Raw genomic sequence first — 27403 nt, 5'->3', positions numbered from 1 at the left:
TCCAGTTCTAACTGTTGCCTCCTGACCTACATACAGATTTCTCAAGAGACAGGTCAGGTGGTCTGGTATTCCCATCTCTTTCAGAATTTTCCAGTTTATTGTCATCCACGCAGTCAAAGGCTTTGGCATGGTCAATAAAGCAGAAATAGATGTTTTTCTGGAACTCTCTTGCTTTTTCCATGATCCAGCAGATGTTGGCAATTTGATCTCTGGTTCCTCTGCCTTTTCTAAAACCAGCTTGAACATCAGGAAGTTCACAGTTCACGTATTGCTGAAGCCTGGCTTGGAGAATTTTGAGCATTACTTTACTAGCACATGAGATGAGTGCAATTGTGCGGTAGTTTGGGCATTCTTTGGCATTGCCTTTCTTTGGGATTGGATTGAAAACTGACCTTTTCCAGTCCTATGGCCACTGCTGAGTTTTCCAAATTTGCTGGCATATTGAGCACTTTCACAGCATCATCTTTCAGGATTTGAAATAGCTCAACTGGAATTCCATCACCTCCACTAGCTTTGTTCGTAGTGATGCTTCCTAAGGCCCACTTGACTTCACATTCCAGAATGTCTGGCTCTAGGTGAGTGATCACAGTATCGTGATTATCTGGATCATGAAGATCTTTTTTGTACAGTTCTTCTGTGTATTTTTGCCATCTCTTCTTAATATCTTCTGCTTCTGTTAGGTCCATACGATTTCTGTCCCTTATTGAGCCCATCTTTGCATGAAATGTTCCCTTGGTACCTCTTAATTTTCTTGAAGAGATCTCTATTCTTTCCCATTCTATTGTTTTCCTCTATTTCTTTGCACTGATCACTGAGGAAGGCTTTCTTATCTCTCCTTGCTATTCTTTGGAACTCTGCATTTAAATGGGTATATCTTTCCTTTTCTCCTTTGCTTTTTGCTTCTCTTCTTTTCACAGCTATTTGTAAGATCTCCTCAGACAGCCATTTTGCCTTTTTGCATTTCTTTTTCTTGGGGATGGTCTTGCTACCTGTCTCCTGTACAATGTCATGAACCTCTGTCCATAGTTCCTCAGGCACTCTATCAGATCTAGTCCCTTAAATCTATTTCTCACTTCCACTGTATAATCATTAGGGATTGATTTAATTTAGGTCATACCTGAATGGTCTAGTGATTTTCCCTTCTTTCTTCAATTTAAGTCTGAATTTGGTAATAAAGGAGTTCATGATCTGAGCTACAGTCAGCTCCCGGTCTGGTTTTTGCTGACTGTATAGAGCTTCTCCATCTTTGGCTGCAAAGAATATAATCAGTCTGATTTCAGTGTTGACCATCTGGTGATGTCCATGTAGAGTCTTCTCTTGTTTTGTTGGAAGAGGGTATTTGCTATGAGCAATGTGTTCTCTTGACAAAACTCTATGACTTGTTGATAGATGAAATTTAAAAAATATCCTGTTTAAAATACAAATGAAACCTATGAACTTAATTCCAAATGTTTAACAATTATTGATAGTTTATTAATAATTTAGAGAGACTGCTTTTTTATATTATAGTGATATTACACTATAATTGTATTGTATAATTGTATTGGCATTAGAATGTTAAGTGTATAAAATTGTTAGATTGTGAACATAGTACTCTCATTATAATGATATTTCAAACCCTAAATAAATTCAGCCGTAGGCATGTTGGCTGAAACTCCCCTTGGAGTAAAACTTAAAACAAACTTAGAAGTCAGTGCTTCTAAATACTTTTCCTCCCCTAAAGCTTAATTGCCTTTAAAGTTGAAGAGAGAATATTTGCAGTAGAGTACCTCTGATTTTAAGTTTAGTCTGTCACATTGCTTTCTCATATAAATGAAGGTATGTTTTTATAAATGAAGGTATGTTTTTAAATTATAAAACCTGACATTTGTGTTAATTTTAAAATGAGTTGTAGGATTTTTAAGCTGTGTTCTTGGATATAAGCAGTTTCTTTGGATAAAAATTGTATATGTAGAAATTGTTGGTCATGGTTGAATGTCATAGTTTTTCCTTGATCAAAATTTATTGAAGATGTTTTAGTTTTATATAAAGTTAACTAAAATTTTTTAAAAATTATTTTTGGTAGCAGTTACTTAAAATCTACTCATACAATTTTTTTTTGTTTTAAAACAAACAAGGTTCCACTTCCTCCTAATGGACAGATGCCAGGCTTTGGCCTTCTTCCTACACCTCCGTTTCCTCCCATGGCTCAGCCCGTGATTCCTCCAACTCCACCTGTGCAGCAGCCCTTCCAAACTTCCTTTCAGGCACAAAATGAGCCACTTACACAGAAGGCACATCAGGTAAAGCTTCATTCTCCGGTTGCTGGTTATTTTTTGGTTCCCTTGATTTACAAGCAGATTCCTGCCTGTTTGTTGGCTTTCTATCTTCAGTTTTGAATATGAAGAAAAACTATTAACTGTGGGAATATATTCACCTTTTCTGTGACCTAACTTATTCTTTTGGGAAGCGGACATAATAATACTATAAATTTTCATAGGGTTCATGAGGATTGAGATAGAGTATGGAATGCTTAAACAGTGCCTAATTCATTGCTTTAGGTGATGGTTTGTTAACACAGTATGTTAACTTTCACAAAATAATTTCCAGAAGTAGATAAGTATTTCTTCTTTGTTTGTGAGCCATGTGAAAAAAACTTTTCCCACTCATGCCCAGTCATCATTAAGCTAGTAATTAGGTCTCAAGTAATCATAAGAGAACTTTCTGGGCAAGAGATTTGTAATTTAGCATTTTGTAAGTTTTTGGCCTCTTTTTTTCTATTTATAATTTCCATTTTCTCCTTTAATGATGGGTTTTGTATTTTGTTTTTCTTTTTAAAGGAAATGGAAGTAGAACAACCTTGTATTCAAGAGCCTAAGCGGCACATATCTGATCACAGAAAGTCAAGATCTAGATCAGCATCCAGGTAGTTTATAGAAAATGTTAATCCAGATGTTCATGTTTTGAGAGACTTAGTATTTAATTGTTTTTAGATGTATGGGATTAATAAAATAACACTTGGTATGTTTGTATGCATGAGTAGAATGGGGGCAGGAGACATATTAGTTTTAAAAAACTAAGTCATCTTAGCCAGTATTTTTTCCCTCTGAGTTTCTGTAATGCCTGTTTACAGATATGCATGGAATTGTAAGATTTATGTATTCAAAGTTCCTTTACCAATTTATCAAGCCAAAAAAAAAAAGTGGAAAGAAAGTAAGGAATACTATAATCAGATCACATATTTTTAATTGCTACAGAAAAAAAGACTTTTCTGAGAAGATAGAGAATAGCAATCACAGTATATCTCTGTGATGACATTAGCTTTTTCATTACAAAGATGTCATTTAAAATAATACTAGAGGTATCAAAGATGAGAGATACTTTTTTATAAGTTAGCAAACTTGTTTATAATATATATGTGCTTTCTAACTTTGTGCATATTAAAAATCCTTAAAATGAATTCCCTACTGTCAAATTCTTACACATCTTACAAATTCTTACGTATCTTACATTAAATTCCCTAGTTGTATTTTTTTCTTCTTGCGATTAACACATGCTGAAGTTTTCTTTATTTCCGTATATTAATCCATTCTCCTTTGTCCTGAAAATATTAGGTCACCGAAAAGGAGACGATCTCGATCTGGTTCTAGATCTCGAAGGTCTCGGCATCGACGTTCTCGATCTAGGTCCAGAGATAGACGCCGACATTCTCCTCGGTCTCGATCCCAAGAAAGACGAGATCGAGAAAAGGAAAGAGAACGCCGACAGAAAGGCCTTCCTCAGATCAAAGCAGAAACCGCAAGTGGTAAGTGAACATTTATAATTCACATTTCCTGCATTTTTTTTTTCATGTCGTAAGTTTTAAATGCTTTGTAACCACTTAGGAAAATACTGCTTTCTTGGGTCTTGTCTGTTTGTACTCTGGCGTATACCTTTAGATTTGCTTTTGTACCTATAGCTGGCTGTGAATCAGCAACGAGAAGTGAGCCAAACTAACAGTGATACGTAATAGTGTGTCTTGAGTCAAGTGTATAAAATATAGTTGTTAACTAGTTCTGCACACTGAGGAAAGGTGGGGGTGCTCCTCCAGAACAACTAATACCCTCTTACTTTATAAAGATACACAATTTATAGGGTGTGTTAGCTTGCATTATCTCCTGAATTTCATGATATGTTTAGAATATGTTTAATAATATATAGTAGATATTCTTGATATAAGTCTATAGCTGTTAATGAAATTTTAATTGATAATATGACTTGGGCATATATAAAACTTCTGACTCTGCAGGGCTTATTATCTAGGACACAGCATGAAACAAAAATCATTACACTCGACAGTTGAAAAGGGACAGCTACTTACAGTGAACAAAAGCACTGAATTGGTTGGTGATCAAGGTCTTTGGGATCAAGGCTTTAACTCCTTTGTTCACTTGCCAAGGGCATTCTTGGGCAAGATGCTGCTTCTCTGACTCTTTACATAGATGAAATCTTTAGATGTGTCTTCAAAAGACCAGTTTTTTCCCACCTCATCGGTTTACCTTTCACTGTCCTGGTTCCTAGAATGTCGACATTCACTCTTGCCATCTCTTGTTTGACCACTTCCAATTTACCTTGATTCATGGACCTGACATTCCAGGTTCCTATGCAGTATTGATCTTTACAGCATCAGACCTTGCTTCTATCACCAGTCACATCCACAGCTGGGTATTCTTTTTGCTTTGGCTCCATCCCTTCATTCTTTCTGGAGTTATTTCTCCACTGATGTCCAGTAGCATATTGGGCACCTACTGACCTGGGTAGTAGGTCACATGCTAGTAAAGTAATGCTCAAAATTCTCCAAGCCAGGCGGCTTCAGCAGTATGTGAACCGTGAACTTCCTGATGTTCAAGCTGGTTTTAGAAAAGGCAGAGGAACCAGAGATCAAATTGCTAACATCCACTGGATCATGGAAAAAGCAAGAGAATTCCAGAAAAACATCTATTTCTGCTTTATTGACTGCCAAAGCCTTTGACTGTGTGCATCACAATAAACTGTGGAAAATTCTGAAAGAGATGGGAATACCAGACCACCTGACTTGCCTCTTGAGAAATTTGTATGCAGGTCAGGAAGCAACAGTTAGAACTGGACATGGAACAACAGACTGGTTCCAAATAGGAAAAGGAGTATGTCAAGGCTGTATATTGTCACCCTGCTTACTTAACTTATATGCAGAGTACATCATGAGAAATGCTGGACTGGAAGAAACACAAGCTGGAATCAAGATTGCCGGGAGAAATATCAATAACCTCAGATATGCAGATGACACCACCCTTATGGCAGAAAGGAAAGAGGAACTAAAAAAGCCTCTTGATGAAAGTGAAAGTGGAGAGTGAAAAAGTTGGCTTAAAGCTCAACATTCCGAAAACAAAGATCATGGCATCCGGTCCCACCACTTCATGGGAAATAGATGGGGAAACAGTGGAAACGGTGTCAGACTTTATTTTTCTGGGTTCCAAAATCACTACAGATGGTGACTGCAGCCATGAAATTAAAAGATGCTTACTCCTTGGAAGGAAAGTTATGTCCAACCTAGATAGCATATTCAAAAGCAGAGACATTACTTTGCCAACAGAGGTTCGTCTAGTCAAGGCTGTGGTTTTTCCTGTGGTCATGTATGGATGTGAGAGTTGGACTGTGAAGAAGGCTGAGTGCCAAAGAATTGATGCTTTTGAACTGTGGTGTTGGAGAAGACTCTTGAGAGTCTTCTTGAGACTTGAGAAGACCCTTGGACTGCAAGGAGATCCAGCCAGTCCATTCTGAAGGAGATCAGCCCTGGGATTTCTTTGGAAGGAATGATGCTAAAGCTGAAACTCCTGTACTTTGGCCACCTCAGGCGAAGAGTTGACTCATTGGAAAAGACTCTGATGCTGGGAGGGATTGGGGGCAAGAGGAGAAGGGGACGACAGAGGATGAGATGGCTGGATGGCATCACTGACTCGATGGACGTGAGTCTCAGTGAACTCTGGGAGTTGGTGATGGACAGGGAGGCCTGGCGTTCTGCGATTCATGGGGTCGCAAAGAGTCAGACACAACTGAGTGACGGATCTGATCTGATCTGATCCTGGTTCCATTTCTGGAAGTACTACTGTAATTTTCTAGAATTTTTAAAACTTATATGGGGTTTTGGGCTTTCCAGGTGGCTCAGTGGTAAAGAATCTGCCTGTAGTTTCAGGAGACACAAGAGACCTGGGTCATGAAGATCCGCTGGAGGAGGAAATGGCAACCCACTCCAGTATTCCTGCCTGGGAAATTCCATAGACAGAGGCGCCTGGTGGGCAACAGTCCATGGGATCCAAAAGAGTCGTACGGGACTGAGCAATTGAGCCGTAGCACATATGGTGCTTTATACTTAAACTTGTGGATATCATAATGTAACTCATGCATGTTTTCTGTAATGATTTTTTTCATGTAAAGTACAGAGCTGCTCAGTATGGAATGTGTATATTTTTATGATTATAATTTTATTTTAAGTTTGTAGTACTACACTCTGGGTGGGACAGCTGGACAAAAGGACTACTCAGCAGGATGTTGCCAGTCTTTTAGAAGAGTTTGGTCCAATTGAATCAATTAATGTGAGTATTTATTAAATTTCTTAACCACAGTAGATAGAAGTGGTTAATGTTATTTTGCGAAATTAAGGACTTGAGACCTAAGTTAAAATTGGTCTAGGTTTGTAGAAGATGTGGCTGGAGTTGAGGTGTTTGTTCTAAGTTTTTGTTTAGCATTTAAGTACATTTTTTGGATAACCAAATTTAATCTAAAATCTTTTTCTAAAAATGACTTTATATAACAAAGCTTGGGGCTGTAGATTGTTGATGATTGGCAGTTGAGACTAAACTGGAGCCACCAGTTTTCAGATTTTTTTAAACTCCAGTTATAGAACACAGGGCTCTGGAGTGTGTAGGGGATTGGAATTGAGGTTGTTGGAACTGACTGCTTAATATTATGTCTTGTTGCTTTTTGGTTTTGTTATCATGTTTTATAATATTAAAATCTTTTTGAGCAGATGATTCCTCCCAGAGGTTGTGCCTATATTGTTATGGTTCATAGGCAAGATGCTTATCGTGCCCTGCAAAAACTGAGCCGAGGGAACTACAAAGTGAACCAGAAATCCATAAAGGTACTGTTTTATCATTTATAATTCATTTTTTAAAAAATGTAACATATATTATGAGACTTTTAAAAACTGTAGTTTTGGACACTGGGGTATTATTACATGTGCATCTTTTTTTTAAGAGGTTATCTCCTAAGGGTTACAATTTTAAACGCTAGGTATATGGTAGAATTTTGTCTTTTTTTTTTTTTTTTTTTTTTTAAGTTTGCCATCTCAGAACTATGAAAAATAATCACTAAAGATAGAGGGAAAGATATAGGTACATGGGTGTTCTTCCTCTGAGGGGTCAGAGTCAGTGTTTCCTTAAAGTCCCAATACCCTGTTCCACACTTGGATTTCACTGCAAAAGGATTTTGTCTAATGTTGAGTAATTCTGATGTACCCAAGACTTTTAAAAGTGTTCCCTACTTTCTTATGCCCAATCAGCCAGTCCCTGATAAAATTTTCCCTTTTCTCTTAGTTTTATGCTGTCTGAGTAGGGGTGATTGGAAGAGTGAGAAAGAAGGTCATTGACAGTCAGATTTCCTTCTAGGACAAACAAGAGTGGGATGAAAGGGTAACCAGATTCCTGGCGCCAAAGATGCTTTGAGTGAGCCCCATGGGTAGCCAGGCCAGATTGTTCCCTTGCTGACCAAGTCTGAGTGATTGGAATCATGGGAAACAGTTTATGACATTCTTCTCCTTTCCTTTTTATATTTTAACAAATGTTGAACTAGATTGCCTGGGCCCTAAACAAAGGAATAAAAGCAGATTATAAGCAGTATTGGGATGTAGAACTTGGTGTTACTTATATTCCATGGGACAAAGTCAAGCCTGAAGAACTGGAGAGTTTCTGTGAAGGAGGAATGTTGGACAGTGATACACTTAATCCAGGTAAAGTAGTATTTAATTTTTTTTAATGTATTTATTTCCTTGGTAGTACTATGACAAATGTTTATTCTTTGCCTTAGGAACTGTTTTTTGAGATTTTTCAAATACCCAATATGTGGGTGCTAGTCTCTCCATTATAAACTAAGGGAGCAATGGTGAATAAGACAAATGTGGCCTTTGCCCTTATGCAACTTACATTTAGTGGGAGAGATGCAGACACAAATAATTACTGATTGTGGGGTTCGTTATTCATTATAATATTAAGTGGATCTTAAGTAGACTTTTTCAGTGTAAAAAACTAACAGATCAGATGAGTCTTAAACTGAACATTGTTAGTAAGATCCACTGCCTCATAATAATTTCTTTGAAAATGTTTAAATGTCCAGAGAAGCCATCAAAAGTAAACATGTAAGATGAGGAGATGCAGTTATTTGAAGCCTGGATATTAAAAATGCCAGGTTGATAGTGGAATTTTCATTGGGGAAAATGCCAGCCTGTGGGGACATGACCTGGAGAAAGAGAGATAGCAGGACAAAGAGGAGCACAGGATGGCATGGCAAAATAGAGTAAATATTTCACACATTACAGAACTTCAGTCAGGAGTGCGGAGCTGGACTTGCCCCACATACCACCTCCTCCCTGCGCGTGCACAGCGCCTTCACTTACGGATAGAGCTAGGCGTTTCTGTTCAGGCAGACAGGTGTTGAAGGTCTGTGCTCTAGGTGTTCTGGGCGTCTCTGGTCCAGGATAAAAAGAACTCTGCTCCTCCTTCCCAGGGTCTTTGATCCAAAGACATCCTCCTCCACCATTGTGGTTAAGAACAGAGACTTAAGAGCCAGATGTATCTGGGTTGAATCCCATCTCTGCCTCTGCCAAGCGTGTGTGACTTTGTTTTCCTCTCATAAAATGGGAATAATAATAAATAGAACTATTACATCTGTGTATATATGTATGTATGTATGTATGTAACAAAGGCTTACATTTTCAGTTTATAATTTTAAACGCAGAAATGATTTTTTTTAATGTTGATGATATTAAAATCAGAGAGCTTTCTGATTATATTTCTTTAACTCTTCATAGATTGGAAGGGAATTCCCAAGAAGCATGAAAACGAAGTTGCTCAAAATGGAGGAGCTGAAACCTCACACACAGAGCCAGTGTCACCCACACCTAAGCCTCTGCCTGTGCCTGTGCCTCCTATTCCTGTTCCCGCACCGATAACAGTACCGCCTCCACAGGTAAGAGTACTTGGGGCATTGTTGAAGCTTTCAAGCATCTAAAAGATACCTTTCTAAATCTTACTGGTGATGTATGTCTAGATTCATAGTCAAAAGATGTGAGTACATAGACGTGCGTATTAATTTCTTATATATTGGTATGTCAGACCTAATATTTATAAATGCTTTCAAAAACCAGAGTAAATTTCATTTTGCCTTACATCTGCCCAGATTATTCAGTATCTTATTACCTCATAAACTTTTTGACTTGAAATGTGATTTTCCTGCTACATGTTAAGAGCTAAGTAACTAACGTGTTGGTAAGAATTAGAAGTACTTGATCCATACTTTCATGTGTGATTCACTAGATTTTTCTCTTCTTTCAGTACCTTCTTTCCTCAGTTTCTCACATTAAAACTGAATAAGTAAATCTAAGCTATCTCAGGGCTGGGTTGCCTAGCTTCTTGATTTTCCTCAATGTTAGGAGAAAAATACATGCTTTGGTACATTCTTAGCGGTGACATTTTATAAATGGATTCCCCAAATTGGCACTCCTTACGCAACCTTTTGGATATGACTTCCAGTGCAGGTTTCAGTGTATGTCAGCGCTCACTTAAAGAAATTTGACTAATCTGTTAAGATTGATACTTTTTTTTTTTTTAAGCAATAACTAAAGTGTTGGGTATGTATTAAATGTCAGGCATTAGCACTCCACATTTATTTATTCTCTAATCTCCATAATTATGTGAGGTTGGCACTTTTTCATCTTACAGATGAGTAGACTGAGGTCTGCAGAGTGTAATGTAAGTCGCTTTCTCAGGGTCACAAAATGACTTAAAAGGGGGAACAGGCAGTTTGACCCCAGGAACTGTGATCTTAATCACAGTTAAGTGCAAATTACCTGGTAGCTTTTCTTAGAGTTGTATTCCTCAAACTTAATTGACCTGACCGTGAGACATTTTTTTAACAATATTCTGGCAGAACACCAGTGTAGGTGATGGTGAATCACAGTGTGGTATTTGCTTTGATAAGTATAGGGCAAACTGATTTCTGGAAATTCCTTGGTAGCTCAGTGGTTAGAACTCCATGCTCCCACTGCAGAGTTGCAGCTTCAATCCCTGGTGGGGGAACAAAGATCCTGCAAGCCACATGGAGCAAGCAGCCCAGAATTTTTAGAAAAGGGGAAAAGTATGTAGTTTCCATTGTTTTGGAGTGGGTACAGATTACCACTGTTATCTAATAAATGTATTCACATAATAAGCCCAATTTAGAGATACTGGTTTTTTTCAGCAAGGTATTTTCTTTGTCTCTACCCACTATATGAGTGAGAGGGTGGCTAGATACGTGGCTTCATTTTCCTTTCTTTCTTTCTAGGTCCCACCACATCAGCCAGGACCTCCTGTAGTTGGTGCTCTCCAGCCACCTGCTTTCACGCCTCCTTTGGGAATTCCACCTCCAGGCTTTGGGCCTGGTGTTCCTCCTCCTCCACCTCCGCCACCGTTTTTGCGCCCAGGATTCAACCCAATGCATCTGCCACCAGGTACACTAAGTTATTTGAGAAGATACTCTCTTTTAAGAGCCTGAAATAAAGTGACACAACTTAAGTTGGCATTGTTTTTCTTATTCTAGGTTTTCTTCCCCCTGGACCCCCACCTCCTATAACTCCACCAGTATCCATTCCTCCTCCTCACACTCCACCAATAAGCATCCCAAACTGTAAGCATGTTTTTCCTTTGTGTTCACTTGTCCTCTTGGAGTTGGGAGTAGGAGGGAGAATGGACCAGTAATAGGTTCTGTAGTATGGCAAAAGCATGTTAACCGGGGTGATAATTAATTATTCAGCTTCACATGTTGATGTAATTATATTCCTTAGCTACTATCGCTGGTATAAATGAAGACACTACAAAAGACTTATCTATTGGAAATCCCATTCCAACAGTGGTGTCTGGGGCTAGAGGAAACGCCGAGTCTGGTGACAGTGTGAAAATGTATGGCTCTGCTGTGCCACCTGCTGCACCCACGAATCTGCCTACCCCTCCTGTAACCCAGCCTGTTTCACTTCTTGGTAAGTTCATTTTTTTTATCATTAGTTTTCTTTCCCCTTCCCAAGTTAGGCTTTTTAGAAACAGTGTTCATTTTGGTAAATTATTCTCTGAGGCTATTTTCCTTGGAGGAAGACCTTTCTTTTAAATATGTGTACATGGTCTTCACCAAGTCTACCCTTAAGAGACAGCCTCAAAAATGAAATCTTATTTGTTTCTGTCTTAAATAAAACTTTGGATTTGCACATCTTAATTTGGTATAAAAAAGTGATCAGACTAATCTCTATGAACAGGAATTGGTACATAGTCCATGATTAACAGAACCCCAGACATCCTGGCATAGTAAGATACAGACTTTTTTTTTAAGCAACATAGGTTTTTTTTCTGTCTGGATGAATTTTTATATATTTAAAATTCCTGGACTTTGATACCATTCTCTGTAGGCTGGCAAAGAGACTATCTTTGATACATTGCAATAAAATGGCTTTGTTACCTGAGTGACAGTTGCACAGCCTGAGGCAGTGCTTTCCCACTGACCCCTCAGTTTCTTATAAGACTTAACCTGTTGTATTCTTTACCCACAACTCAACTTCTAAGGTCCAAGAAAGTGTGGTTTAGATTGTTCACATCTTTAAGAGGCCTTACCCTTGCTTGCTTGAATTTAAATGATATGCCATATACTTGTTTCAAGTGTTAATAACAAATTATTACATTTGAAGTGGTATTGCTAACTATAATTAACACTTGATTCTGATAATGGGTAGTTAATTTATCCTTACTATTGTAATGTTTCAATCCTGTGAACTCATTGTATTTTTTAAAGGTGTGTGTTTGTGCACAAATGTTTGTTTTCCTAATCTTAGATTTTTTAAGGAAAGAGCCCTATACTCCTGGGATATAGGGCTGTGGGACATTGGTTTGTGATGTAGGACTTTTACTTTTCACCTGCAGTTTTCAGGACTGTTGGAAATTTTACTTTGTTGCGTGTACTACATTTATAATAAAAATTAATTTGTTTTTAAATGGCATGCTGTCTTCTGCCCTCTCCAAGACTGAGGTTAGGTTAATAATAAACTTGATTTTTATTTTAGTACACAGACTGAGTAATAGTAAAAGAGGATTTATGGTTAAAATTTGTCACAAGTAGTGTACAGTAGTCATTGTAATGATGCAAAATGATTTGTTTGATGGGGAAGTTGCTTAAGAGGTCTATGCCCTGATGGAAGTCAAAGTAGAAGGAACAGCAGTAGACTGGGAGCCAGGAAGCCTCAGTATCTTTGGATCTCAGTTTTGTTACAAACCCCCTCCCCCCCAATATTTGTAATAAGATGATTATACAAGAATCATAGTGAATCTAAGTTGGGTAGAATTTTCTGATCACCCTCTTTCCTTTACCCCACACCCATGCCCCTGATTATGAATTCTCACTGAAATGAAATTTCCTACTCTGGTGTCCATAGATATTAATCACCTGAGACTGTTTGCTTGCATTTGTGCTTTTTTTCTGGGTTTAGTAAATTCATTAAATCAGTGAAAAGATTTCATCATCTCTAAGACTTTGATAACCACTACTTTTGAACAACCTTCAAGAATAAATAACCCAGGGAGTTCCCCTGGTGGCCTGATGGTTAGGATTCCAGGCTTTCACTGCCGTGGCTTAGGTTCAGTCCCTGGGCTGGGAACCAAGATCCTGCAAGCCACATGGCACAGCCAAAAACAAATAAGAATAAACAGCCTACCTTTTATTTAACATTTAGGCTTTGGAAACTCTGCCCTTAATTTCTCATCACTACTGAAATGTATAATTTAAACTCTCAGCCAACATGTGAAACAAAACATATCAAAGCTAGTCAGTGCTAGAAAAATAATCAAATGTCTTAGCATTTTTTGTTATGTAACATACCTGCTTAGATGTCCATCTCCTCCTACCCACCAGACTGGAAGCTCCATGAGAGAGGAACATTTATTATGTAAGTGGATGGATGGATGCTTTTCAGTGTAGGGCTGTTTATACTTCACCTCTGACGATGATCTTTGTCCTTAACTTTTAAAACAAAAAATTTAGGGAATAAAGGTTGTTCCAGATCTGGAAACATTAAAATCTGATATAGCATAAAAATAAGAACAGTTTTGTTAAAATAAGCACTTTTAAGTAAAATGCAGTAGTTTTATTTGAATCATGAAAAAAATACACTTGTTTCCCTTCGATTAGAAATCTTGAAAAGAGTATCCCATGAATTTTGACCTTTTATAGAAGTGAGACTTTTTAATGTATATGCAAATAAAGGAGGATTTATCCAAAAGACTGATCACAATTCCATCATTTTGATAAAGGAATATAGTAATCACATGCAGTATTGTAGTACTAAAGGATCAATTAAGTAGGTTGGATACTGTTGATGTCAACCATGAAACAGAAGACTAGAGCTAAGATGCTTTCATGTTTTCTCTTGGTGCTCTAATGTTTTCTCTTAAGATAATAAAAACCAACATTACACTATACAGAAAATTTTAAGCCTAGGAGGTGATACTTAAACTTCAGCTTCTTCATCTGTGAGACAAGAAATAAAAATGTTAAACCAGGGTGTTGGGGTGATTCAGTTGGACTAACATAAACATATATAAACAGCTGACATGGGGCCTGTCACAAAGTAGGCACTCAGTGAATAGTGGGTGCTTATTACAGGTAAGAAATATCATAGACAATATTTAGAATAAAGAGTATTTATACTTGGAAATTCTAAAATTATATTACTGTACCTATAATTTATTTTAAATTGTTCTAATTGTCAGCAGTAGAAGTAGCTTTTTTAGGAAAGTATGTATCTTGGCATGGTTGCCTCAGATATTTTTACAGTATATTAAACCAGGTGATAAGTTCACATATATAGAAGTTCCATCATGGCTTAGTGATAAAATGTGTATTGGTTATATAGTAATGGCATTTCATTTAAATAGCATGATATGGTATCTGTATTTATCCTATTAGTGATACTCAAATTGTTTTCTTAAAATGAAAGGTAAATATATCCTTGAGAGTTAACTGAGTTCTTGGATCTTAATTTCTGAAATGTGGCAATGATATTTTTAAACTAGAGGGGCCAGTAAAATGTTCAACAGATCTTCCAAAATTCTGTTGTGGGCCTTGGTTATGAAGGAGGCAGTGGGGTGCTTTAAGGATGGTTTGGTTTAAAGAGTTTTCTGAATGATCAGACTTAAGTTTAGGTGTTAGTTTGGAAGTGATGACTCTCTGGAATTGGGCTGAAGTAGCCCACACCACCAGATTTGTAGAGAACCACCTCCATCTTCTAGAGATTTTTATTGTTTTAGTAACCGATAATCTGAAAACGTAAAAACTATTTGATGCACAATAATAATTCATTACTTGATTTTAAAGGAATCTGTGCTTAATACCTCACACTCCCAAGTAGCTTGCTAGAGCAGTGGTCATTTCATTAAAGTTAATAATTTATAGTTGTTGACCATTTAGAAGAGAAGGAATATTAAAGATGATAGCAATTCAGTACATTCTCTTTACTGTGTAAGTGTATGTATTTATTACTTTTCCAAATTTATGTATAACATGTATCTCTAATACAATGTACAACATATTCTTATTTAAAATTTCATTGTAATGTGAAATTTGGGTTACTTTGGTGTTCCAAACAATAAAAAAATACACAAAAAAATGTTTGTTTGTGTTACATATCTATTGTGTTACCAGCATATCCAAAATATCTTTTCAAGGAAGAAATTAAGCTAAGTCAGACTCATTCCTATTGTGCAAAATTAAAGTCTCTTCTCTTGTCAGGTACATACATTCATTAATTATTATTATACAGAGATTCTCCCCGGTTTTGTCACAGTGCTATAAATGATGGTAAACTTCATAAGTAAGAATTGGGTATGTGTTAGATTGCTTCTTTTTGATAATATTTGTTACCAAAGATTTAAAGCACAAGTCACAGATGAGTGGCCTACAAGCTGAATTGCTAGACAGTAGTATGATGTATTTCGAGCTTGATTTTTCACACTTCCTTGCCTGGCGTTTGATTTTCCATAATTTGAACATGTCAAGAATTATGTAGACCAAATTGGTTTGTAAATTAAACAGTTATATTTGCTTTTATGCCATAGCTGTGACCTTAATACTGTCTTGAAGATGAACAATTTTATTGTCAACTTCTGTAATTCCACTTGATTCTTGAACAGTGCTGGGATTAGGGGCTTCAACTCCCGTGCAGTTGAAAATCCACTTTTAATTTTATACTTGGCCCTCAGTAACCGAGGTCCCACATCTGTAGATTCAACCAACTACATACCCTGTAGTATGTATTTACTGGGAAAGCAGTCTGTGTAAGTGGGTCTGTACAGTTCAAATCTGTTTTTCAAGGGTCAACTGTGCTTTAAAATTGATATTTTAAGTTGTGATTTCACTTAGCTTTACAGTTTTCTCCCCAGAATTTTGATTTTTTGATAATTTTTAATATTGTAAATTAGAACATTAGAGCACCAATCTAATAGTGTGAATAACATTTAAAGGAATTCTGAAGAAAATTCTCAATATTTTTTTAATGGTAATGTCTAATTTTTAAAACACTTCTTACATTTTAATTTTTTTCTTATTGTAGACTTGGTTGTGATGTTGGTTATATTAAATTATAACCTAGAGGGGTCTACCAAATGTTCCTTTGTCCTGTAAAAGTGTTCTTTGAAAGCTTTAAAATATTTGAATTGGTACTCTAAATATTGCGTTTTATTATTCCACTAGTGTTTTATACTTAGAAATGCTTCCAAAATACTCACCACAGTGCTTCTTTCAACTTTGTATAAAAAACATTGTTCAATGAATGACTAATAGTGATCAATCCACAACAAATACTTACTTTGGGTATGAATTTATACATGAATATACTGTATTTTCTCAGAAGGTGAAGCACTTCAAACAAAACCTTGGCAAAGTCTTGCACAAAAACGTGAAAGGTGCTTATCACATTGTCTCCATCTCTGTCTGCACCTTCTAGGCTGCAGAACTCCAGCCTAAAGAGTCTCTTTTTAATTGAAACCTGACAGCTTTTGGGGCCTAAGGAAGGTAGGAGGGACAGAAACTCTGGGCTCTAGATTGATTTTTGGTAGACAAGTATAATGCTATGAAGAACTGCAGGTAAGATTTTTTCCAGATAACACTGAGAATTATGGATGATCTCATTCAGTGATGGATTACCAGTATATCCCAGACTTCTTGACTCCAGTAGTACAACTCTTAACTCCAAGTCACACCTGTTATGCCTCTGTATACAAACTCAAATTCTAAAAAACAACTATAAAAGATCTATAGGAAAATTGACCAAACCTTATTGTAGATTGTTTTGCAAAAAAAAAAAAACAAGAAGTCATTTTTAAGAGATAATGGTTTCTGTTTTTTTCATTTAAAATTAGGGTTTTCATGTCCTATGCCATGCTAAAAATAGATACACGGCTTAGTGTACTTACACTATATTATTGAAACTCAAATTTCTTTTAAGTTTTTGCTAACATACATTTTTTTTTTGGTGTAGTAATGTATAATGCAATCTAACATGTGCTCTCTCTCTCATTCTTTGAAAACTAGCTCATTTTTTTCATTCTCCCCAGCTCCCAACACAGTACCTGCTAGAAGAATCACCTGGGAGTCTCTTCAGAATAATTATGCCCTAATTGTTATTAATTGGTGAATCTAGGCAAAGGAAATACATGTTTGGGTTGTACTATTATTTCAATTTCCTGAAGGTCTGTAGTTTAAAAGAAAAAAGACAGCTTTCAATGGTTCAACAACCATATATCTGTATGCCTAGAGGCTCTCAGGGCGTTGATGGGAGAGATAAGAGTGGCTGGTATATCTTTTTCCTTGTGTGAACAGATTTCGAATTAGGTTCATGCACAGTGCCACAGTGGCATTCTTTTGGAATCAAAAAAGGTGGAACTGCAACTGGGAGCGGAAAAGGAGGTTGTGAAAGAACATTGCAGCTTTTCTCAAAATAAATTTCAGGTCTTCATAGGTAAGGAAAGAGACCACCCTGGGGAGAGACTGTTTTTGCCCCCTGAGAGGTATCTTGTCTATGAGTTTAGTTGTCGGTTTATGCCACCACCATACATTCATATGTTCTACATGTTTACTCCCAATACCTACTGTGGACCAGGCAGCGTTCTGGGTACTAGAGATACCTGAATGACAAGAGAAGGCCTGTCTTCCTGGAGCTTACATTCTAGCAGGGACTTAGATAAATAAGTAAACTAATAATTTCACATGAAGATATTCCTGTGAAGAGAGTAAAGCAGAGAATGGGATTGGAGGAATGTCGTGTAAAGTGTACTGTTTTGAATAAAATGGCTGGAGAAGGCTTCTGAGGAGGTAATATAGAGAGAAATAATAAGAGGAAAGAGTCGTGTAGATACAGAGGAAGAACATCTCATTTAGAGAAGACAGAAGGGGAGCCTGGACTGAGAACAAACTACAGAGGGCTGTAGGGCTGGAACAAGGTGAACATAAGAGCAGCCGTGATGAGTTCAGAGCTAGTTACCAAGGGTCAGTCAGGAGTGCAACAGGAAGTGTAGATTTGAACACTGTTGTGAACTAGTTTCCATTTTTCAAAGGATTGTATATGGCAGTTCTGGAGAAAGCAAACTGCAAGAGTTGGTAAGAGTGGAATGAGGGGACTATTTTGGATGAAGATAGAGCCTTCAAAGTGACTCTCCTAACTTACATACGTGAGAGAAGAGCCAAGAATGACTACGTTTTGTTGTTTGTTTTTTTTTTAACCTGAGCATTTGGTAGTGTAATCGCCATTCCTGAAATGGGAAAATCTCAAAGAGGTGTGGGTTTAGGGTGAGGATGTCAAGTTAAATATGTTGGATGTTTTGACATTTAGGTGCAGATGTCAGCTAAACATCTGGTAAAGATAAGTTCTGGTGTTGTCAGCAAATATAAACGACATTTACAGCCACCAGTCGTGAAATTACCTAGGGAGGGGATGTAGTGCGAGGGATGAGCCCAGGAATACTGCAGCACTTAGCAGTTGAAAATACAGTATGGAGAACTAAGAGTTTGTGTATATCAATCATTTAAGCCTTACAATTCTTTGAAGTCGACACAGTTATCCCCATTTTGTAGATAGAGTGTAAGAGGCATAAAGAGATGAAATAACCTGCCCAAGGTCACAGCTCCAAGTGGTAGTGCCTAGAATTCAAGGTATCCTCGTTCCAACACCCATGCTTTTAGCCACTGTCCTGTGCTGTTCCATCCAGCAAAGGCGCAGCCAGGGAGCTAGGAAACAGTAGAGGGAGGTACTCTGGAAGCTGAGTAAAGAAAAGTTCCTAGGGAGGAGGGAGACGGCAACCACCAGAGGCCATTGTTGGGTCAAAGAGGAGCGCTGAGACTTGCCAACTGGATTTAGCAAAATGAAAGCTTCTGGGTGACTTTGGGAAACGTGGTTTTATTGGAGTGATGGGTTCAAAAGCCTGTATAAGTGTGTGTGTGTGTGTATATATATATATATATAGGAGAGAATGAGAGAGAGGAGGCAATGGTACAGTAATTCTGGACATCCTACTCTGAGGAGATTTGCCATATGGGGGAACAATAAAATGGGGGTGAGAGCTGAAGGAAGATCCACAGTGAGGGAGGGTTTTTTTGTTTTTATTTCTAAAAGATAGACAAAACTCCAGCATGTTATTACTGGAAAACCCGGGAGAGGGGAAATTTTTGATGCAGCAAAAAAGATTTGCTAGGTTGATATTCTTAGGTAGATGAGAGGGGGGCCTAGATTTGGGGTTTGAGTGTGGGGCTTCATTTAGCCTTTGGAACACATGTTCCAAACAGATGTTCACAGACGGAAGGAGCAATACGGATACAGGTGCAGGTAAAGGGTAGGTTTGGTGGTAGGTGGGTGGATGAAAAAGTCTTAATAAATGCCTTCTTTTAATGCTATACCAACTAGGATAAATAAAACTTACTTCCATTTAACATTACTTGGTAATGAAATGAAGTACTTTGGATGGGCCTTGAAAGGATACGCTAAGTCAAAGAATCTAGTCACAGAGGGTCGTGTATTGTATGATTCCACTTACATGAAATGTCCAGAATAGCCGAGTCCATAGAGACAGGAAATGGGATGTATGGTTGCCTGGAGGTTGGGGGGAAATGGGGAATGGTAGTTAATGAATACAGGGTTTCTTTTTGAGATGATAAAAATTGTTCTAAAATTTATTTTGATGGTTGCCCAACTGAATATATTTAAAAACATTGAACTACACCCTTTACATGGGTGAATTGTAGGCTATATGAATTTTACCTCTCAAAAGCTATATAAAACCAACCAGGTAAGAGCAGACAATTAAGGAAAAATGAACATTTGAAACAGATACCTAGAAGCATATGAATGTGAATTGACTCACGAAATTAGAATTGGTGGCCAGGATTAAGGGAGAATTTGTGGTTGTAGTTACAAACAAAATGAGGCCAGTCAGCATGTTGGGGGTGGTGCCCAGCCGTATTCAGGTGCAGATTAGGTAGAAGTGTTGCATTTAAAACCAATTTCTGAGCAGCATGGTGAGGGAGAACCATGGACTCCCAAAACAGGTAAGGAGGAAAGGAAAGACGTTGCGGGCATGGGGAACATGATCCTAGTGGGATTGACAGTTGTTTGGGGCACTTGAAAATGAGAATTTTGAAGTAACGAAGTTGCTTCTGATGAAAAGTCCAGGACTTCCCAGAGGCATTGGCTGTGGTAGAATGAAAGACATGATGATTGGTGGAGAAGAGGCAGAAGAACCATCCTTTCTGCTGATTGGCCTTTTCAGATGTTCCCTCTGCCCTTCCTCCCCTTGCTTTCCCCCCTTTCCTTCTTCACATAGCAGATCCTTGCTTTAAAAAAAAAAAAAATCCAACTTAAATTTACATCATCTGTGAAAGAATACAACTAACACATTCAGCTGGTCTCCACCACAGTAAATAAGTCAAGCTTTATTCTTCTGAGATTTCAAGGTCCACACTGGTCTCTAACCATATCAACCTTCCCCTCCCACACCACCCCTTTAGCCTTTTAACATACTTGTTTCTTATTTCCCATGATCACCAACATCTTTGCTATAGAAAGCAGTGGCATCTCTCTAATCTTGATACTTGTTTTTTAGTTGTGGAACAGTTGAGGGCTTTTTGACTCATAGGAAATAGCCTTGGCTATTTAAACTCCAATGAGTTTCTTGCCCAGTGGCTTGGACGGTAAAGAATCCACCTGCAATGCAGGAGACCCAAGTTTGATCTCTGGGTCAGCAGGACCCCCTGGAGGAGGGTATGGCAACCCACTCCAGTATTCTTGCCTGGAGAATTCCATGGACAGGAGAGCCTGGTGGGCTACAATTCATGGGGTCGCAAAGAGTCCGACATGACTGAAGTGACTTAGCACACATGCACAAGTTTCTTCTACTCCTTGAATTTAAATAATTTGTCTGCCTTAAAATCTTGCTGCATTAGAAAATTTGGAGTTTTCTATCTACTGTGCTGTCTCCCCAGGTCTGAATTCCTCCCTTTTTTGTTTTCATCCATATTCTGGATAAGTTAACACCATGACTCTTAATCTTCTGAGCTCTATACATTTAATCAATCTCTTGAGCACATTTCCATCAGGTGTAGCCCAGGCCTCTCCAACCCTCAGTGTTACCATGTGAAGTTTGTCGTCTGTCTCCAAAAATTGCTTCTGTTATTAAATTTCTGCATTGCACAGATGCCTCCATCCTCGTTCAAAGCAGAGAGCTGTGTTCCTCCAGCCTTGGATTCTTCCAGTCCTGCTGTTGAAAAGCTTAAATGTTCCTCCTTCTCTAGCACCTCTTTCAGTTGTCTCTCACCTCTGTCCCCTGGATTCTTGAAACAAGAGCCTCACTACTCTCTAGTATCCTCCCTCCTCCCCCCGTCTTGCTTTCCTGAAAGAGGGATCTTCTGAAAACAAACATAGGACCATCCCTGCTAAAAATCCCTGTGTGGTTTTCCCACCTCTCTAGATCAGTCCAAGTTCCTTATCACGCATGCAAGACCTGGATGCCCCGACCTACCTTGTTCAGCCTCACACATCTCATCTTTTTTCTTTTTCTAATTTGTAATTGATAGCGATTTGTATTTGTACAGATTGTAGCTGCTTCAATAATAAACCTCACCTTCTCTCCTCGATTTTCATTCAAAAGACATTCTGCTGCAGTAACAGCACACTTTACTGCTTCAGCTTGCTAATAGGCCTTTTCAGCAGTGCCATCCTCTTGATAGTAACATTCTTCATTCCTAATGTTGGCCTGAATGTTTTTCTCTTCTGCTGACACCTAATTCAGACATCTCATGGGACTCCTGCTCATTTTCACACACACCGACTTGTATCAGTTTTACTTTTGTCATCATCCTAGTGTGTGCCATCTCTTAGAGCAGTTAACATTTGTTTCTACTAGGCTGTATTCTGTTTGAAGGAAAAGATTATTATTTTTAGTCCTTATATCCCCAGCACATGCTTCCCTGGTGGCTCAGTGTTAAAGAATCCACCTGCCAATGCAGGTTTGATCCCTGGGTCGGAAAATTCCCCTGGAGAACGAAATGGCAACCCACTCCAGTTTTCTTGCCTGAGAAATCCCATGGACAGAGGAGCCTGGCAGGCAACAGTCCACAGGGTAGACACAGGTTGGGACACAGCCACTAAAGAACAACATCCCCAGCACAGTAAATGTGGTAACAATGTAAAAAAAAGCTTCGATGTTCAACATACGTATGGGTGAATTTTTTTTTTTTTTTTTTGAAGTTTGTAACTCTGGAAAACTTGTCCATGGTATATTGCACATCAAACTTTGAAATAAAATGAATAATTACATTGAATGTCCTTTAGACCTGGGGAACTCACTACATATCCACTGGTGTGTGTGTAACATCAGCTTTCCTAATGAAAATGAAATTCAGCTGTTATCCCTACCAGGAACTTACACCACCTGATATATTTTTTTAATCAAATGTAACTTTAATTAAAAGCAGTACTTTTTTGTTCACTGCAGAACAACAGAGGAGCAAAAAAATCAGTAATTCTACCACTTGTGTATTTTGAAGGCCAACATTTGAAACTATGGAAATACTGTCAGGGGAGTCTGTACTTTGTTGGCCCATAAAGGGTTAAAGGGAAATCAGCTTATTTATGAAAGAGAAAAATTATTTGAGTGTATAATATTTTAAGTAAATCCTAAATATCCACATATGTTAGATAGATAAATTAGGCAATGGGTTTTTTTCTTTATAAAAATATGCTTTGGGGAATTCCCTGGTGGTCCAGTTGTTAGGACCCTGCATTCACTGCCATGGGCTCTGGTTCAGTACCTTGTTGGGGAACTAAGATCCCAAAAGCTTCATGTCGTGGCCAAAAATTAAAAATAAATAAAAATTTGTTTGTAGGAGGTTTCATTATATGGGACTTCCCTGGTGGTCCAGTGGCTAAGACTTCACTCTCCCAGTGCAGGGGCTTGGGGTTCAGTCCCTGGTCAGGGTACTAGATCCCACATGCCACAACTAAAGACCTGGTTTGACAAAATAAATATATATATATATATATGCATGTACTGTAAAAGTTAACCCTGTTAAGTCCGTCTGTATGTACCCTCAGATGCATGTTACAAAGAACTTAGAAATGCGTTCCTAGAGATGGGTTTACAAAGAATCATTGCCCATGTGATCTCTGTACAAAGATAGAGGTTGGCTTTTGGCAGCTGTCAAATTGGCAGTTGAGGAAGCCGTCAGTATTCCCATTGTCCTGCAAAGGTCTGTTTCCTCTTAAAGATTCATCTGAACTTAATTCTTTTGTTATAATAAGATACTTTTAATCCCTTCCCCATCCCTGTAGTGTAATTTATTTATTTATTTTTTTGTAGTGTAATTTAAAACTTGGTATTGGCCCCTTGAGCTTATAGTTAGGTCCTAGAATGTGCCACACCAAGTCTTTTAACAGAGTAAACATTTATCATTTTTATCCTTGAGTAAAAGCTGGTGGGAAATGAAAATTTTATTTAGGTGCTTCTGTATATGATTAACTATTGAAAGAGACTGTACATGGGTACATACACTTGATGTTGCTTGTTTTGAGTTAAAGTCCACAAGTGTTGGTACTGTATGATTTCTTTAAAAAGTGGGAGCAAGGAAATAACCTTAGATGCCAGGTTGTCTCACTATATGGTCCAGTCTCAGTAAATGTACAATAAGTGGCATCAAGAAAGTTTGCTGTGAATTTCATATCATTCTGAGGTAGAGTATAAGTTCTGTGTTATGCTCATTGTCTGGGATTTTCTTAAGAGTGTGAACAGTGTATGAAGGGCTGAGGTCTTTGCCTCATTCATCCAGTTCATCATTTGTGGGTTTTCATTATGGTAATTAACATTTTCTTAGGCCTGATATATGGAAGCTTAATTTCTTTCAATTACCAAACTGCTTGACTCTAAACTGTGGTGGATATTGGGGAACCAGGAGAGGCTAATAAGATCTTAATGATCAGAAATACAAAACATAGTGTTTTTGCAAAGTGAAATACTTAGTGTTAAGATATTTACCATTTGTCAAAATAGATGTGTAGAATAATAACTGCAGCACTTAGCGATGTGCCAAGCTCTGAGCTCATGCTTAAGTGTTTTATCCCATTTAATATCAGCAAAAAGCAGGTATTATTATCCGTATTTCTGAGGCATGTGTCCAGGGTCACTCCTGTGTGAGGTTTTTTTCACCAAATGTTTCTCTTTAAGCATTTAAAAGAAGGTACTCTAAGTAAAGTGATAAGAGTTACAACTTCATGTTAAGAGTTATAACTGATACACGTACATTTTCAGTCCACTCTTTTTAGTTCCCAAGTCTGACAGAGTAGTATTGGACCATATGTTCGGAGGAGCAAAAACTGAAGTAGAAATTCTTGTCTTCCATATTAGTAATACTTGTGTATACAGAAAACCTATTGTTAGGATTTAGTAGGACTTCCTTAAATGTTTGCTAAAGTGAGTGGGAGGAAGTGATTGAAACTGTAAACATAAAATAACATGATGTTGGGGATGGGGGGAAGATGAAAAAGTATTGGGTTTGCTTCCAGGTTATTTTTCTGTCAGTGTTGCACAAGCATTTCTCTCACCATGGACACTTGATAGTCATAACCTACAACTTGCCAAAGACATCTCTGCAGTATGTGAGTAGACGGCACCTTCTGATAATACCTGAACGTTTTCCTTTTTCGAGTAACTTGTTGTATTGTTAATATTTGCAGAGAAATGAGAGAGGTGATGATACCTGTTACTTAATTAAGTTGTGAAACAAATCCTCCTTTTCTGTATCATACATGATGGGTTGAATTTGACTGTTACAATAAAGCATAAACAAAATGCCTCCTGTAAGTAGGAAATAAGACTGGTAGTCATTGTCACTTTCAGCAGCACTAACTTTTATCAGTCTTGCCATCTTTGGGAAAATGAATAGAAGGTGAATAGCTGAGCACTCAGCATAGTTCAGCAGTCATTTTGGCATAGCAGTTTACATGTTAGGCTGTGCTTTAAAAAGAGACTTGTGAAAACAAACTCTCCGTTCTTGTGTTGATCTTTGTTTTACAAGCATTAGTGTTTTCGATCCATGGGTTGGGAAGATCCCCTGGAGAAGGAAAATGGCAACCCACTCCAGTTGACAAAGAGTCTGCCTGCAGTGCACGAGACTGGGGTTCAGTTCCGGGGTCCGGAAGATCCCCTGGAGAAGGATATGGCAACCCACTCCAGTATTCTTGACTGGAAAATCCCATGGACAGAGGGGCCTAGTGGGCTATACAGTTCATGGACCACCACCAGTATTCTTGCCTGAAAACTTCTAAGAGGAGCCTGGCAGGCTATAGTCCATGGGGTCACAAAGCGGCTGAGCAACTGAGCACATGACTGCACGTTAACTACGTAAAGCATTTTAGTGTCATAGACTCAAAGAAACCTCCCTCTTCACTGGATTTTCTGGGTCATTGACCCCATTTTTTTCCTAATAGAAAGTCAAAGTAAGACTTAGAGTAAAAAATTTCTAAGAGTACACCTGAAATAAGTTTCAGTTGGCTCAGCTAGTTCATTTCTTTATCTCATTAGGACATAGTACATTGTGTTTCTCAAGCATTTTGAGTGGTAAAACAGCTGCTAATCAAGGCTGTGCGGAAGGACGTTTTGATATACTTTTTCCAAAATGTGGTATATTAGTCTCCTTATGTGACATATTTGGACCTCAACCTGTATTAGGTAGGTGTGTGTACATAACTGTATGATGTATCTTTAGGACTGCTTGCCATGGATTGTTGCTGGGACTTCACATTGAGTTTCTCCTGGGTAGACTGTCAAACAGTATGACACTGGAAGATTGTGAATTTCATTTTGCTCCAAGCACCACAGGAAACAGCTGAAAATAGAATATGCCGTCTTCTGTGTTGCTTTATTTACAGTCTCATTTTTATTGCCTCATCAGGTACCCAAGGAGTTGCACCAGGTCCCGTCATTGGGCTCCAGGCCCCGTCCACTGGTCTCCTCGGTGCCCGACCTGGCCTGATCCCACTCCAGCGCCCGCCAGGAATGCCTCCACCTCACTTACAGCGGTTTCCCTTGATGCCACCTCGGCCCATGCCTCCACACATGATGCACCGAGGCCCACCACCAGGCCCTGGGGGCTTCGGAATGCCTCCGCCTCATGGAATGAAAGGCCCATTCCCACCCCACGGCCCCTTCGTCAGGCCTGGCGGGATGCCAGGGCTCGGGGGCCCGGGGCCGGGCCCGGGGGGTCCTGAGGACCGAGACGGAAGGCAGCCGCCGCCACAGCAGCAACAGCAGCAACAGCAGCAGCCACCTGCACAGCCGCCGCCGCAGCAGCCGCCGCCAGCCCAGCAGCCGCCGCCGGCTCAGCAGCAGCCACAGCCGTTCAGAAATGACAGCAGGCAGCAGCAGTTCAATTCAGGTAGAGACCAAGAAAGGTTTGGAAGAAGATCCTTTGGAAATAGGGTGGAGAATGACCGGGAACGGTACGGGAACCGTAACGATGATCGAGAGAATAGTAACCGTGAGAGGAGAGAGTGGGGAAGGAGGAGCCCCGACCGGGACAGGCACAGAGACTTGGAAGACAGGAATAGACGTTCTAGTGGGCATCGAGACAGAGAGAGAGATTCTAGAGATAGAGAGTCTCGTAGAGAGAAGGAAGAAAACCGAGGCAAGGAGAAGCCCGAGGTGGCAGACAGGGCAGGCAGTAACAAGACCGTGGAACCTCCCATTAGCCAAGCGGGAAACGTAGACACTGTTTCAGAACTTCCTAAGGGGGAGCCTGGGCCTGCAGTCGCAAAGCCTTCTGAAGAGTTACCTGCTGAGGCTACCTCATCCGTCAACCCCGAGAAGGACCCCGGCTCAGCAGCAGAGGCTCCTCGTTAAGAGAGACTGGAATCTGTCGGATATGACAGCAACACAGGAGGGTAGGGCTTGGGGTGTACAGATGCTGTATTATACCTGCTCCTGCTATGTCACAGCCCCGCAGTAGTTGGTGGGAGCTGTAAGCAATTTGATTGCTTCCCTTCTATTTAAAAATAGTCACAAAATAACAACAAAAAAAATACTGAAAATATGAATAAATATTACCCTTTTTGCTGTAACTTTTTAAAAGTTTTGACTTTAAAAAGTTTACAAATCGTAATTAGAAGTGCTCTCTATTTTTTTTTTTTTTTTAATTTAAGACAAGGTAACGGTGAAAGCTCCTCAAAAAACAATAGGGATGTTTTTAATAAACTCTATTTTCGTAACAAACTTTTAATGTGTGCTATTCTTCCTACACTGCATTGTGGAAAAGGACTGTTCATCAAAGTTTGAGTGGTTAATGCTGTATTAGTCTAAATTAGACTTGTTGATTTGATGGAAACAGACATCTTTATGTAGTTATTTTCAAACACTTGATCTGTAATATTTTTGATTTTTAGCATTTCAATCTTAAGGCAAAAGTTAGTGGTTTTAATGTTAACTGAAAAGCTTGAGTTTTGGGATTCAATCAAGGTGTTCTCCTCCCCACCCGCCACCCATTGGCTTTGTGGTAAATGTTGCCCTAAATAATTGGTAAAAAAAAT

The 27403-nt window shown here is 38.7% G+C and overlaps 1 protein-coding gene across 2 annotated transcripts in view; it reads left to right on the top strand.

Annotated features, from left to right (window-relative positions):
• SCAF4 (SR-related CTD associated factor 4) overlaps positions 1 to 27089 on the top strand; it is a 61598-nt gene extending 34509 nt beyond the window's left edge. Inside the window, exons 10-20 of one of the 2 annotated variants that reach the window (XM_086413105.1) lie at positions 2118 to 2282; positions 2820 to 2905; positions 3594 to 3784; positions 6490 to 6590; positions 7025 to 7138; positions 7849 to 8005; positions 9083 to 9240; positions 10594 to 10759; positions 10849 to 10935; positions 11159 to 11284; positions 25774 to 27089. In XM_086413105.1, coding sequence (XP_086269231.1) covers positions 2118 to 2282; positions 2820 to 2905; positions 3594 to 3784; positions 6490 to 6590; positions 7025 to 7138; positions 7849 to 8005; positions 9083 to 9240; positions 10594 to 10759; positions 10849 to 10935; positions 11159 to 11284; positions 25774 to 26720 — 2298 coding nt within the window. In that variant the 3' untranslated portion in view covers positions 26721 to 27089. Of the gene's footprint in view, positions 1 to 2117; positions 2283 to 2819; positions 2906 to 3593; positions 3785 to 6489; positions 6591 to 7024; positions 7139 to 7848; positions 8006 to 9082; positions 9241 to 10593; positions 10760 to 10848; positions 10936 to 11092; positions 11285 to 25773 lie in introns of both variants that reach the window. The other variant, XM_086413096.1, reaches the window with a different exon arrangement.
• The last annotated feature ends 314 nt before the right edge of the window (positions 27090 to 27403 follow it).

Source organism: Bos grunniens, chromosome 1 (genome assembly GCF_055505025.1).
Source record: "Bos grunniens cultivar Pamir isolate PY7600 chromosome 1, Bosgru_T2T1.0, whole genome shotgun sequence".
Classification (NCBI taxonomy): domain Eukaryota; kingdom Metazoa; phylum Chordata; class Mammalia; order Artiodactyla; family Bovidae; genus Bos; species Bos grunniens.
This window is presented reverse-complemented; position numbering and strand designations above follow the sequence as displayed.